The sequence below is a fragment of the Lissotriton vulgaris genome, chromosome 5 (genome assembly GCF_964263255.1).
Source record: "Lissotriton vulgaris chromosome 5, aLisVul1.2, whole genome shotgun sequence".
NCBI lineage: Eukaryota > Metazoa > Chordata > Amphibia > Caudata > Salamandridae > Lissotriton > Lissotriton vulgaris.
The window spans coordinates 1,203,162,670-1,203,178,468 of NC_141693.1; the positions used below are offsets into that span (position 1 = coordinate 1,203,162,670).

Sequence of the window (15,799 nt, forward strand, 5' to 3'; positions counted from 1 at the left end):
AGCAGGGCTGGAGGAATTCTGCGCAGCATACCTGGATGACATTGCTGTGTTCAGCTCCACTTGGGAGGAACACCTGCAACACCTCTGCGAAGTGTTGAAGGCTCTACAGAAGGCAGGCCTCACTATCAAGGCCAGTAAGTGCCAGATAGGGCAGGGATCAGTGGTGTACTTGGGACACCAGGTGGGGAGCGGCCAGGTGGCGCCCCTACAGGCAAAGATTGATACCATTCTGGCTTGGGAACCCCCCAAGACCCAGACTGAGATGAGAGCCTTTCTAGGTCTCACCGGGTATTACAGACGGTTTGTCAAAGGTTATGGCACCATTGTGGCCCCTTAGACAGAAAGAAATCAGCCCAGGAAAGTGAATTGGACCGAAGCCTGTCAAACTGCATTTGATGCCCTCAAAACTGCCATGTGCACAGCACCGGTGCTTAAGGCACCTGACTTTTCCAGTGAGTTCATTGTGCAAACTGATGCTTCAGAGCAAGGTGTGGGAGCAGTACTCTCACAAATCAACGATGAGGGCGGAGACCAACCAGTGGCTTTCATTAGTAGGAGGCTACTCCCCAGGGAACAGAGATGGAGTGCGATTGAAAGGGAAGCTTTCGCTGTGGTCTGGGCTCTGAAGAAGCTGAGGCCCTACCTGTTTGGGACTCATTTCCATGTTCAGACCGACCACAGGCCCCTCAGATGGTTAATGCAGATGAGGGGTGAGAATGCAAAACTGTTGAAGTGGTCCATTTCCCTACAGGGGATGGACTTCACGGTGGAGCACCGCCCTGGTACAGAGCACGCCAATGCTGATGGTCTGTCCAGATTCTTCCGCCTTAGTGATCAGGACTCCCAAGAGGTTTGGTAGTTCTCCCCACTTTCAGCTGGAGGGGACACGTGTTAGACCTGACACCCTTGGCGTGGTTTTCCCCCATCTTTTTGCCTCTGCCTCCTGTATTTTTGATGCTGTGCTGGATTTTGTTTTTGCTGGTTTAGATGCTTTGGACACTCTGCCACTGCTGATCAGTGCCAGAGTGTAAGTGTTCCCTATGTAAATTGTCATATTGATTGGGTATACCTGATTGGCATATTTGTGTCACCATGAAGTCCCTAGTAAAGTGCACTGTGTGTGCCAGGGCTGGTGATGACAGATGCTGCTAGATGGGCCTGTAGCGCAGATTGCGCCACCCACATAAGTAGCACTAAAATGGTGTCTCAGGCCTGCCAGCGCAGTGCCTGTGTGCAGTCAGTGGACTGCCATGTCCGCCTGGCCAGTGTCCCCATTGGCTGGGCCTAACCCTTCCCTGTCTGTGCACATCAGTCACCCCTATGGAAGGCTCAAGGTACCCCCCTGGGCAGGGTGCAGTGTATGGGTAAGGTAGAGCATGTACTAGTGCAGGTAACATGCTCTGGTAGTGAGCAGCAGCCATTTTGAGTGCTCACTGCAGCAAGGTTATCTTGCTCCATAGATTAACATGGGGAGGCTGGTCCCAATGGATACCAGCCTATCTTCCCATAGGAACAAGATAGGACATAAGTGATTGATATCCCTGAACTCAGAATTTAATAACACATCTTTTAGGAAAGGTTGTTTTTAAATTCCGTGTTTGAGAATAGTACTTTTAGAAAGTGGCTGTTCTCTTGTCTAACCTTTCTGTGTGCCTAGGACTGCTTGTGGATTGACTGTCTGGTTTGAGCATGACAGGGGCTGCAGAGCCCCCGTGAGGTTGTCTGAATCAGCCAGTGGATGAAAGGCTGCATCTGCTGCCAAGGAAGTGGGAGGAGATAGCACCTGGGAGTGACTAGGGCTGTGCCTGCCTGACCACAATGCTGGCTCCACCTCCCGCTGGGCGACTGTCACCTCTGTCCCTGATACTGAAAGAAAGAAGGAAGCCAGGAAGCCCAAGGGCTCCAGCAACACCCAGAACTGGTTTAGACTGGGTTCAGGGCCCACTTGCACAAAGACTTCAAAGACTTTTTGGGATATAAGAGAAGGACCCCTGACAACAGAAAATCAGATTCTACAATCAAGAGGAACCTCAGGTTCAGAATCAGAGACGAGAGCGAGAGGACGAGAGTCGGGTGCTAAACAAGGTGGAACGGAGCGCAAGGAAACTTTGGCTACACAGAGTCACAACAACAAGGCGCACCTCCTTCTTTGAGGGATTTAATGCGAGGTTACAGTTGTGATCTTGCACCTGGACACGCGTTATCCTTATCGGTACACCCGACCCCAAGACGAACTCTACCTGAATTTTAGTATTGAAATAAAGAGGAACAACGTTACTTCGGAAAAAGCCAATGATTAAATGGTGATGTGAAGACTAACATCCACTGCAACCCTGTAGCCAACAATAAGGGAGGCAGAATTCCTTAATTCTTATTGGACTACAGTGAAACAATAACCACCAGTGTATAAAATAACAGATTTTAATGAAAGATTATGGTGAAACAATGCGAAACCAGAAAATAGAAACCAAACCTTTGTCCAGATAATTGAATATGAAATAAGGATGCATTCGTAGAGGCAACCATCCAGTGCCACTACAGGAGAGACAAACAATTTATTAGTCTTGAAAAAGATGGTACACGAATAAACAAAAGCCATCGAAACGCGTCAACGCTTAATGTTGCACAATCCAACTACCCAACTCACCCCAAGAACAAGAGAAAAAGTCAAGTCTTGGATTGAGTTTCAATGAGGGCTATGATGTGCATTTTCGAATGACAAACTGTTGATGTCTTAGTGTGTGTCTCTCTCTCTTCTCATTTTTCTTTGATACATAGAAGGTTTTTATCATCTGTTAGATTTCAGTACAGACATTTGTTTACATGTATAAATTGTGAATGAGTTGTTTTTTTAATTGATGCAAAGGGTCTTTTTTATGCTAGAACAATGATTTTTAATATGTTTTTATTGTATGTTTGAATAACATTTCTATATTTTATATACAAAACTCTTAGGGGCCCATTAGGATGTCAGGCGAATTGCCTCCGCCAGGGTAGCGGTGGCCACCGCCACCCTGGTGGAGGCAATCCGCCCGACATCCTTCCCTGCATTCCCCCCGCCATATTACGATGGCGGAGGGGACCGCAGCGGTGAGAAATACCGCCCGCCTGTTTTCCGCCCGGTCGCATGGCGGCCGGGGCTGAAAAGGGAGAACATGGTGGCGGTGTCAGATACCGCCAGCCATATTAGAATAGGCATTTGTCAATGCGGTGTTCACTCTGGGGGGCCCCTGTGGGCCCCCAGAGTGACGGGCAAAGGGGGGTGGCACACGGGGGGGGTACCTGTGGTACCCCCCTGCATTTGCATAATCGCAGAGGCAGGCACCGCGCGGTGCCTGCCGCCTCGGTTATGCAAATGCGTGCATTTGTTTTGAACATTGTGGCGGGCGGTGCAGTGAGCACCGCCCGACACAATATTAACTTGAGGAATGCGCCCGCCACTGTGGCGGGCGCATTTTAATGCCATTGTCGGGACCCCCGCCCTAAAGGCGGACGGTCCCGATCTCCGTTAGGGTGGCGGGCGGTCTGTTTCCGCCCGCCATCTTAATGGGCCCCTAATTGTGCATGCTTTTGCTTAGTGAAGCTTTGTGTCCAAGACCAATTTTTGGCCATCCCTATATAGTTACTTACCCAAGGGAAGCTGTTCACTTTACTGTTTAAAATTACCCCATTCCCCTGGGCTGCAAGGGGTCTCTCTCCCTCTTTTCTGCAACCTCTGTCCCTGATACTGAAAGAAAGAAGGAAGCCAGGAAGCCCAAGGGCTCCAGCAACACCCAGAACTGGTTTAGACCGGGCTCAGGGCCCACTTGCACAAAGACTTCAAAGACTTTTTGGGGTATAAGAGAAGGACCCCTGACAACAGAAAATAAGATTCTACAATCAAGAGGAACCTCTGCTGGAAGAAGGACTGCTGGGGAACTGAAGGAAGATTGCCTTGCTGTGTGCTCTAAGGGCTGACCTGTTCTGCTGACCAACTGAAGCTGAGGAGAAGAGGGACTTTGCTGTGTGCTGTGACCCTGCTTACTTGATCTACAAGAGACTTTGCTGTGTGCTGTGTCTCCTAAACTGAATCTCCAAGGGCCTGAGAAGAGCTGGCCTCCTGTCCTGGGACCCAGGGTCAAAAAGGTTCCATTGAAACTGAAAACGCTGTGAAGATCTTGCTGCAGATTGTTTGGGTGCGTGAGTTTTAAACTGCAGGCCTGGGACTGAGATGGGTGTGCTCATCGGCACACATTCCACGAGGTCCGGGGGATCGTGGGGTCTCCCCCCGTGAGTTCTGCCCTAAAGAAAGTCTACTGTCGTGAGGGCGGTCTATTTGTGACCTCCGCCCCTAGAAACCTACTGCCGTTAAGTTCCGATCTTGTCCAAGGCCTGGGAGCATCCCCCGCAGTCTGCCGTACCTTGCCGGTACCGACGAAGCCGAGAACGAGCCCGCTGCTCCCTGATTGGAGGAGAGAGCCGAGCCCCCTCACTAACGCTGCGACGGGATTGGCCCGTGCGCCGTAGCGTCATCGCTGAGGCAGTGTTGTGGTTGGTGGCCGGCGTGAGCATCATCGAGGGCTTGCCCCGGGAGCCGCGCTGCCATTGGCTGACTCCCGGGTGAATGAGGAGGCCTGCCGAGAACGCCGCGACCTGATTGGCCCATGGCGTTATCTCCATCGAGGACCGCGACCAGCAAGGAATCCATCGCCGAGTCCTCTCCGGAACCCGATCTCGCCGACAGAGCTGCGTGTGAGTGTACAGCCCCTGGCCTGTTGTCCCTGCAAGAGAGTGCTGCTCCATCTCCCCGCCGCTCGTTGGATTGTTGAGAGCGGGCGGGAGAGCAGTCGGGACCGGCCGGGCTGCCACGAAGGCCATGCTGGTATCGGGGCTTCGAGGGTGAGCGCATCAGTGGGAGGAGCGGGGTATTAACCCACTAGAGTCAGTGAGGAGCTGATTTGGAGGCCTATAACTTGGTGGCATTGTTTTCAGTGCTGAATTAAAGTGACACTAAGAGCTGAGTTGGGATAAGGCAGTACCATTAGTTTTCATACTAATTTAAGAGACTAGAGACTATTCTTATATATGAGAACTTCCTAATTGCGAGTAACCATCAAGATTAAGTGCAACCCTTCATCAAGAAACAACCATTGTGTATTGTTGAATTTTAATTGCTGCAAATAGATAAAGCTATATTTTTATAAATATACTTACCTATGTGGTCTCAGTTTGTGGTGGATTGGGAGTCATTGTCTGTGTTAAGTGCATTTATTATACACATTGCCTTGGGGATAAGCCAGCCTGCTCGAGCCAAGCTACCTAGAGGGTGAGCAGGAGTTATCTACTGTGTGTATTTCCTTCACCCTGACTAGAAGCAAGGGTCCCTACTTGGTCTAAGGTACTTACCTCTGCCAGTTAGAGACCCCCAGATCTAACACCCGCCATGGAAAGGTTTGTGGGGATGGGCATTGAAGGCCTGTAGCGGGCCCCCCTTCCCCCTTGACACATTTGTTTGGGTGTATATCCCTGTACCATGAGACAGGCACCGCGTGGTGCCTGTCACGTAGGACAGGGATATGTAAAACATCCCTTTTTTACATTGTGGTGGATGATGCAGCCAGCAGCAACCGCCGATATGTAAAAGATGAGCCATGCGACCGCCAGGGTGGTGGTTGCATCATTATTTGCCCTGTGGGGCTGCAGACAATATGTTGGGCAGCCCCCATCCCAGTTAGGGCGGCGGGCGGACATGAGTTGGATCTCCTTCCTAATCAGCCCCTTGGTTTTTAATATTTTTATAATTTAATAGTAAATATTTACTATTTGGATACATTTTTAAACATGAATTCATTATATTTGTACCTGTTTGAAAATTTTATTCTCATTTAACGTTATGTTCTATGGGGTTTTATTTCAAGTCCCTACCTCTATTATTTTCTATGGAAGGGTGTTTGCAGTACCAGTGTTGGCCAAAGTGTAGTGCAGGAATTACTACAAAAGTGTAAGTTACTACACAAGTGTAAGTTCCTATACAATTGTAGTTTGTGAATACTGAGAAGTAATAAACTTCCTCAAAAATATAAACTTTGTCAAAAATGTAAATTACCTTTGTGAAACAGGTTCACAATCCACAACATGATCTTGCTCAAGGGACACATTGAACCTTTGGTTTTTGATATTATAGATGCTCCTGCTTTGTTTCCAGTTTTTACAAAGACTATTGGCTTCCTCAAAAAACCATGAGTAGAAAATCTGTCACCATCAAACTCTCTTGTGAAGATGAACTGAGAACAGCACCTGTACAAATATTTCCAAGTATCAAGATTTTACTGATGTTTTTAATGAATAAGGAGTACTAGAACAAAATGATAGGTTGAAACTTGAGTCAATATCATCCACTAGTAATTAGTTAGGCTGTGTATAGATTCATTGGTTGTGTTCCAATTTGGACGGGACCTGGACTGGCAGGTCAGGATTTTTTGCATATGGCTGGTTCCTGTCTAAGGTACTATCGTAGGCAAAAAACGATGGACTGGGATTAGTTACAGATGGTTATAATTAATTGAAAAATTCCACCTGTTCCTTTTTTGCACTCCTCAGTGCGACAGCCTAAGTGTGACGAGTATTGCCAGTAATAGGTCTGATGCTTACTGATTCTGTAAACAAGCGGCAGCATACACAAATGGCCGAAAATGGCTGAAGCTGAATTGTTTTTTCTTATGGCCCAGTTGAGAGAGGCCCTGGCTGATACTTTAGGCTGCACTGCCCCTATTGAGATATTAAAAAAAAAAATGTGAACTGGTCTAATTGTAGTCAGCATTGTAAAGTAAATATAAAAAGGAACATTATTTTGGTGTCTGAGAGTTTGTGTGTCCAACAGTATGCAATATTGTGTAGTAATAATGAGCACACAAGAGAAATACAAATCGGAAAGTAAGGGGGAATCTGGAAACACATTAGGCTATTGGACTGTTGTTCAGTGCACAGTCCTGCTACCCTTCTGATTATCATTGCGTGTACTAATATGTAGGTGACAAGCTAAAACATAATCCACTACAGAGACAAACAGAACACAGATTTAACATGGTTACTATCTAGATGAGCAAAACAGAACGTTTGCTTTTTCCTTTACACCTAGTGGAACAAATGTTGGCTAAATCATTTTTCAAAGCCATTTCAAAATTTTTTACTCCAACCAGAACCTTTCCCCTTTGGTTCTTGCTTGCTATTAAATGAAAGGCTTCTTTTTTTAGGCATAAATTATATGTCATAATTGTACTAAAGCTGCAGTGTAATTGTATGAACAAAGTATTTTGTCTCCTTTCCAACAGAATCAGGAGCTCCGAAATCACCTAGAACAATATCATCATCAACATTATCAACGCAAATAAAAACAACAACAAAAGGAACGACAACAACAACACCTACAACAGCAAAAACAGTACCAACAAACAAAAAGACAACAACAACAACAACCACCAAACAAGAAGGTAACTTAAAATTTTTATGGATCATATGCCATGGTAATGGTATTTTTGGATACTTGACTATGATCTTAAGCAATGTGCAGGAAATAGGATTAAACAAAGAGGTTAGTGGAAGTAGTGGACGCACCAGTGAGGTAAACTGATATTATTTGAGATTACATGAGTAACAAACATGGTATGTATACGATGAAGCAGATGTGGATGGACCTATGGTTGACTGGAAGAGGAGAATCAAAAATTGTCATTTTAATGTACAAAAATAGAATTAAAACCTAGACACAATAGGCTGAAGGAGGAGGAGGCTTGACAGTAGATGTAGTTCAATTTTCTGCACACCCTTAATTTTCCACACATCTGCTCATGATAAATGTTTTACTGCTCAACTTCATGATTGAGCCATAACTCAGTCATTCATTATTTAAAACAGTTGTGTTCTATTCTGTATGCCATATTGCTGCTCATTGTAGATTTTAAATAGTTGGTGTTTGCTATTTATACAATGTCTGCAAGGATATTCCAGATACACTATTATTATTATGTGAACAGTGTTTTAACAGGTAACCACTCAATTGTCATTTGAAGTTGTGCAAATCACACACTTGTTTTATTTGTGTAGATACATTTTAGTAAGTTTCTTCCAACATAAATCATATACGCTCATGTTTTTATTTTTGTACATCAATCAATCAAAATGAGCTTTATTCGATTTTAAAATTGAAAAATCATAAAAGCATACACATTGTCCGACAATACATGCATATTCTATACATAAAAGCAGCAGTCATTTTTGATAAGTCTGACTTAAAAATCGAAAGAAATGAATTTTTCCATTTGTCTTGTACATCCGAGCAGTTATCCCATAATTCTGTAATTGACACCTTTTGTAGTCCTCATAACATTCTTTAGGAATCCGACCATAGAGCCTATGCAGTAATAATTTTCAAGCATCTGTAAATAAATAAAAGCAAGGTGACATTGTCTCCATCCGCCTCGATTTAATAAGGGTGTTAACCATCTTCTCCTCTCTTTGTTATATAGTTTACAGAATAAAACTACGTGCATTGCGCTTTGTCCGGATACATTATCGCATGGGTATTTACATAATGCTTGTGTCCAGTCATTTACAGTTGGATATGAGATTAGATGGTGAAAAATCCCAAACCTAAATCTTGTCAAAAGATATCTGTTGTATCCGCCCTGTATACACAACAGGTAGGGTTGTATAAAAACAGTTGTCAGGGTCAATTGGTGTCTAATCACCATTGGTTTATTTAGCTCAGATGCTAATCTAATTTCCTCTAAATGCAGCATAACCATTTTTTTAAAATATTTGCGTTTTATAAGGTTCATGTAGTCGGGCTTAGAATAGTATTCTGGGTGGCCGATATCCTGCATGAAACCTCCCACATATTTTAACCATGGTATTTTGCAAGACTTATCCAATCCCATTGAATCCTTGATAATTTCTCTATTTAGTCTTGCGTTCTCAGTGGTCCAAATTCTGTGCCATAGCAATAATGGTTGTGCCTTAATCAAATCAGAAATATGTGTAACCCCCATTTCTGATTGACAGTAAAAAATGGGGGTACTATTTGGGAGACTTAACAGCGATCGCAAAAAAACATTTTCGATACGTTGAATAATACTACAATCTTGAAAACCCCAGATACCTGCCCCATAGATTGCAGTACTCACGCACCGTGCACAATATATTTTTAGTAGTATATCTTGTGGCCTTCGCCCTATTTTCTTGGAGAAATTAAAAAGTGCTGCAATGGTTTTCGTAAAAAGTAGGGACCTGGCCTTAACAGCTGGTAACCAAAAACCGGATTTATCGAAAAACACTCCCAAATAGCTAAAAGCGGGGGGTAGTCTCCATCTTTTCCCCCGGCCTGAAAACTTCTGATCTTCTTTCTACTGTAACCACATGACATCACAAATCTTTTGTTTACATTCAATTTTAATCCAAGATAAAACTTGTATAAAAGCAAAGGGCCCTTTGTAGTGCTATTTGGGTACGGGACATAATGACGGCATCGTCCCCGTACAAAAGAGAAGCAATTGGACGGGAATTTACTAATGGCGGGCCCCTGGTGTTTGACACCAACTCCTGTTCTAGTGCGTTGGTATATGAGAACAGGAGAGGTGCCAATACACAGCCCTGCCTTACACCACATTCAACTTTAAATGGAGCGGTGCACTCACCCTTAGGGGCCGATTATGATAGCGGATGGACCTGAGTCTGTCTTCCACCATAGAGTAGGAGGGACCGTCCGCAGGGGCAGCGGCGGTCCCTCCGTGCAAATTAGGATGTGACCTCAACCCTGGCGGTCACATCCTGTATTTTTATCATTGCGGCGGGTGCTGCTTGAAACAGCACCCGCTGCAATGATAAAAATGTAAGTCGCGGTGCCTGCCGCTTTGTGCAGGCAAATGCAGGGGGGTACCATAGGTACCCCCCATGTGCACCCCCCACCCCCTTCACCCCTGGGGGCCCGCAACTGGCCCTCAAACAAAAATCCGTATGTCTTTGCACGGCGGAAATGCCGCCGTGTAAAGGCATGTTCCTCCAGACATCCTATTATGGCTGGCGGTGTCTTATAGACACCGCCAGCCATGTTAGTGCTTTTCCGCCATGGCCGGGAGGCGACCAGGGCGAAAAAGCTGGGGACTGAAAAACGATCCCCCAGCCATCCTAATCTGGCGGGGGGTCTTTTTCAGTCCGCTGCGGTTTTCCCGCATCCTCCGGGCCGGCGGTGGCTTCTGCTGGCCCGGAGGATGCGGGAAAACCGCCATCATAATTTGCACCTTAGTACCGTAGTGAACCTTTGCAGTTGCTCCTGTGTATAGTTGTCTTAAATATTGTATTGAAACCGGGTCAACTTTCATATCTTTTAAAATCCCCCATAGTTTCTCATGGACTACACATCAAAGGCTGCTGAGAGGTCTACAAAGGTCAAATAAAAATTACCTCTCTTTACTTTAACATATCTATCATTTAAAATACTTAAATTCAAGATCTGTTCATTTGTACCTAAGCCAACTCTAAAACGTACTGAACTTTACTTAAAATATTATTATCTTCAATCCAACCCTGTAATTTTTCTAAGATGATTCTGCCCGAAACTTTCATTAAAGAGTCCAAAAGGGAAATCGGGCGAAATGAAGCGGGGTTCTCCCAGTCACCCTTTTTAAAAATAGGTACAATGATGGATTCCAACCAAGTCGAAATAAAACCTCTTTCACAACATGCTTTTAACCCCTTCGCTGCGGCGGCTATACCGCCGCAGCGCTAACGGGGTGGGGCACTCGCGCGGCGGCTCCATACTAGTGACGGAACCGCTCCGTCACGGCTCGCGGGCGAGCTGTGCTTGTGACGGAACGGTTCCGAAACGAACCCGCCCGCCCACTAAAGCCTCAGCGCAGGCGCGTAATCAGCGCCGCGCAGGCGCGGCGAGCGGGCCGTGACGGAACCGTTCCGTCACAAGCACAGCTCACCCGTGGCTTGTGACGGAGCGGTTCCGTCACAAGCATGGGAGGGGTTAAAACTCTTGTTAAAATAGGGGCCCATACCTCCAGATTAGATTTAAATAAGTCGATGGAAATTCCATCGGGACCGGCGACCTTGCCACTCTTACTTGCATTGACGGCCATAATAATATCTTCAAGTGAGAAATCAAGTTTAATAGGAGAAAAGGACTGTTGGTTGATCTCCATTTCCGATCTCTCAGGGATGCCCTCATCTGGATTGTGGCTTGCATACACGCCTCTTCTTCAATTGCTAGCTCAATTGTGGGTTCATCTATTTTGTTAGCAAGGAAGGGTGTATTTACAGTAGCCCAAAATGTCATGGTATCTTTGGACTCTGCAGCCTCAATCAGATCTTCCCAGGCTTTATTCTTTAGTTCTATCAACCTGTTTTTGCAGGCTGCCTGATATAATTTCCTACATTCCCTAATTGCAACCATATCTCTTGCTTCGCTGTGCAATGCCTTTTTCAGTCTACTCTAACTATTAGTGCAGTTTCTACTCAAAAATCTGAGTGATTGAGTTCCTCTTCCAATAAAAGTATTCTCAAACTCTACAATAGGGGTACACTGGCGATTAGAAAAGCCCAGGTCATGTTTAAACATGACCTCATTAAGCTGGTCGCCCTTAGTGGTATATTGAAAATGAAATGAGGGATCGGCATCATCTAAAGTTAGCCCGCACTTTCCACCACCTACCAGTGGACACAAGTAGGTTTTAAAGTCGTCCCCCCAAATTGGTATGGTCTCAACATTTACATTTCTAGATGACTTAGCCATATCTCCACTTAGTTTTCCTAAGACTGATCCTAAGTGTTCTCATTCGATATTGTTATAAAAATTTACTAAAAACAGGGCATTGTTGTTATCCATCTGGATTAACACCGTTTGATAAAATATTTCTGAATTAACCATCGTACACTTATATGTAACTATTCGATTCGAGATATAAATACATAGTCCGCCTTTTGGCCTACCACTCGTGGATTGTATCGCAGGTGTATGAAAAGTCTTAAACCCATTTGAGTGGATGGTTTCAATTGACCAAGTCTTTTGGAGACAAAAAACATCAAATTTATCAATGTAGGTTAACCATGCCTGATCCACTGCCTTATTTTTCAGGCCCGCCACGTTCCAAAACAGGATTCTGAGTACACCATCCAGGTTGTCTTTAGGGGACTGAGCACCACTACTATAACTTAAGTTGTTTTGTACATCCGTCACGTTATCTCTTGGCTGTGCAATCCTATTAACCGTTTTCTCATGGGCTGACTGAGGGCTGCTACTAAAAACTAGATTACACTCAACTGCGGCCTCATTTTCTCCTTCCTGCATGATCTTATTACTGGTCCCAGGTATATCGCCATCCCTAATGGTTTGATGCCAATCGATCCCGTCCAAGGAACTAAGGGGGCTAAATCTATTTGACACGGCAATTGAATAATCTATTTCCGCCTGTCTCCGTTCTGTCCTATCTAAATTAGCCAGGATATTAGGATTTCGGGGAGGATAGAAATATCCCAAAGGGTAAACTTTAATGCTAGTATTGAAAAGGTTTGCTCTATATATTGTTTTTAGAGCTTCCCTAACTAGGGTCGGAGCTCCTAGAGACAATACTATAGAGTCGCCTTTATGAAATGTATCACGTTTACCCACCCAGGCCACCTTCCTCACCATTTTAAACTCTTTAACGAGGGCGTTTGTTAGGCCTGTCCTTTTGCTCAGCCAGTTAATTGTTTTATTCCTCAAAGAAGGCCAGGATTCTTCGATATGAGATGATAGTTTAGGGAAATTTGCTAAAATATTGGTATAGGTTGTTGCCGCTGGGGGAGATTGAGTGTTTGAGCGTTTTCAGGCTCCCCACCTACACTGTTTGCCTGCCTATAGCTATTAATTCCATCCCTGGACTCATCCCCTATTATCTGGTCCTCCCCTCCTAGGGTTTTAGAAGTGATTCCCTCTTCCCTAGCTGTAGGATATTTTGCCCAAGGGGCAGATACAGTGACTTGTTGTTCACAGCGAACACTCTGTTTTTCAATTTCACCTTTTTCCTTAATTTTGGGGGAGGTCCTGATAGTATTACTCCTCTTAGATTGCACAGTATTCCCCAGAATTTTCTTGTTTGGTGTGTCCCTATCAATTTCATTTGTCTGGAGACCTCCAAGGAGTTTTCCTACGTTACCTTCGATTATATCCAGCCTAGAAGTTAATGAATTAATTGACATTTGCATGAAGGCTTTGAGGTCTTTTATGGCTTGTAGCACTTCTACTGTCTCACAGGCGGTTACGGTTGCTATATTTCTCACCTTCTGGGTACCCAAATCCCTCAGTGTTTTATTCCTACCCCCCTGTGTTTTTACATGCAGATTTTTTGGTTGATGCTTAATGGGTCTAGGGGTAGTGGGTGGTACTGAGTGTATCAAGACTCTGTCTCCAGAATTGTTGGACGTTGCCACTCCTTTGGGCAAATTGCGACCAATTTTCCTCAAGGGTGGCTCGCTTTCTGCACCCACATCAACTGTCTTCCCTATCTCCGTCAGACTAGTTTCACACATTGCTTTAGTTGCCCCATCCTGATGTTGCAGGGGCAAGATTGCTGGGTCGTTAGTTATTTTTTCTTCCACTGAAATGATCTACCTCTCAATAGCGCCCACAGCCCCTGTTAAATAGTCCAATAAAGACATGTTAACCTTCCTATGCTTACTCGGGGCTTTCAAAGTCTGGTTTGCAGATTGCTTTCTTTTCCCCATTATTATACTATTGCTCCAACTGGCACAATTTACCACTTTGCCAGGCCCTTGGTCCTATTAAAACAATATTCCACTAACTAGTGAAAATAAAAACCTGAAGGTATGGGAACACTAATAACCACTAATTAAAAACGAAGATAAAATCAATAAGTCCTAAAATAAGCTGACCGTGTGCAAAGAACAAAGTGCAAATTACAAAATCCAGCTTGGATTAGCAGCCTTTAGTCTCTTATGTGCAAAGATATGCTTACATTAAGTGCATAGTGCAATGGGATGTAGAACACGTGTCCACAAGAATCTAAGGAAGTCCACCAGATGCGGAAAAAGTGACAATACCTTGGTTATCTGATAACCGGCAAAAGAGGGGAATGGCCCAGCCCAGCCTCTACCGACCTCTGACGGGCACCCCCCTTGGCCTGGGCTTCGCCCGCGCACGTCCCACGCTGCGGGAGGGCGGGCCGATTTTAAGGGCCTCTGTTGCCCTACCGCCACGTCACGGGCTGTGCGCGCCGCGAGGCCCCCTGGGGATTGTGGTCCGGGGCCTCGCGAGTGTCCCGGCACGTTGTCCGTTCAGCTCCCCCTCCGGTGGCAAAGCAGCAAGGGTTGGTAAAATAGGCTTATGCCTTATCTGAAAGCCCTCGAGGGAGATTGCAGGTTCCCGAAACAAGATAAGGTGAGACACGTATTTTTGTACATGAATGGACCATGTATGAGTTATACTAAAAGAAAGTTGTTGAATGAAAGTGAGATAGAACAGAACAATGAAATGTTCTATTAAAAGGAAAGGCTGGTTCATATTTCTGTTTGCTATGATGTGTTCTATGTTTTTTGTGTTTAGCATGCTTCGTAAGAGCCCAGAACTGAAAACCTTTGGCTGTTTTTAGGTTTTGACTGGCCATGCGCTTTGCGCATGTGCCAAAAAACCTCTTGAGTTGTGTGTGTGGGTTGGGATACGCCCCCTCCTCCGATTGGCTAGCTCCATAAATGGAGGCTAGCCATTGGACGAGGGGCCTGTCCGTCAATGCCGGACCAGACACGGGGGCGTTCCCGAGATTCTTTGGCTTTTGCCGACGTCACGCGTCACGCGACGTCAGCTGAAAGCCGGGAACGCCCCCGAATCTGGTCCGGGATTGAGGGCACCCGCCTTCCTGCTCCTGTGCGATGGCCGGTATAGAGGCAGGCAGTCAGTCAGTCCGAAGCGCTGTGCTTCCCCTGAGCGCTTTTTGTGCACAGCCGTTTTGCCCGTGAAAATCACCGCCGCAGCCCCGGGGCCGCGGAGAAGCCGAGGGAACCACCGCTGACGTCACCCGGGAGCCGCGCTACCATTGGTTCAGGCTGCGGGAGGCTCGCCGGGCGACTTGCGCGGTGATTGGCTGCTGGAGTGAGGAGAAACCAGGAAGCGGACGGGAGGCCACCCCGCGCTCCTGCCGGGAAGAAGAAGGAACCGTCCTCCGGCGAGGCTCTCCCGAGGAGAGAGCCCTGCCACCGTCACCCAGAAGAGCCCAGCGGAGAGGAGCCGCCGCCGCCTCAGACAACCGGTGAGTGCGGGCGGGCTCCGGGTCGCTCCTATGCGTAGGGGAGTGCCGTGGGCAGGTTGATGTGCCCAGAGCGGCCCCGTTGCAGGCGGGCCGCTCCAACTATCACCCCGGTCAGCCTCGAAGAAGGCTACGTGAAAGCTGCACCCGCCCGGAGGCGAAAGATCGGCAGCATCAGTCAACAGTGCACCACTCTTGCACCGGTCGGTGCTTGCTGCGTTTGGGTGTCACTTTACTCCGTCCAGGCTGCCAGGCACAGGAGAGAGGCCGCACGGCAAGTGTCACTCGATGCTCAGCATACGTGAAAGCTGCACCCGCCCGGAGGCGAAAGATCGGCAGCATCAGTCAAGTGCACCACTCTTGCACCGGTCGGTGCTTGCTGCGTTTTGGGGTTTCCTAATCTCTTCCTTCTGTGACACACCAAAGACTCACCTTTAAAGTAGGTGCAGATGAACCAGTCCAAGTGTTTTACAATGCATTCTGGAACTTGTTGGCATCTTTGTCGAGGTTTTCATCAGAGC

The 15,799-nt window shown here is 46.3% G+C and overlaps 1 protein-coding gene across 1 annotated transcript in view; it reads left to right on the forward strand.

The window, feature by feature from the left end:
• Window positions 1-15,799, forward strand: part of LOC147712268 (uncharacterized) — a 593,266-nt gene that overhangs the window by 266,885 nt on the left and 310,582 nt on the right. Inside the window, exon 10 of the mRNA XM_086919610.1 lies at window positions 7,311-7,469. Within this exon, the coding sequence (XP_086775736.1) occupies window positions 7,311-7,469 (159 nt within the window). The remainder of the gene's footprint in view (window positions 1-7,310; window positions 7,470-15,799) is intronic.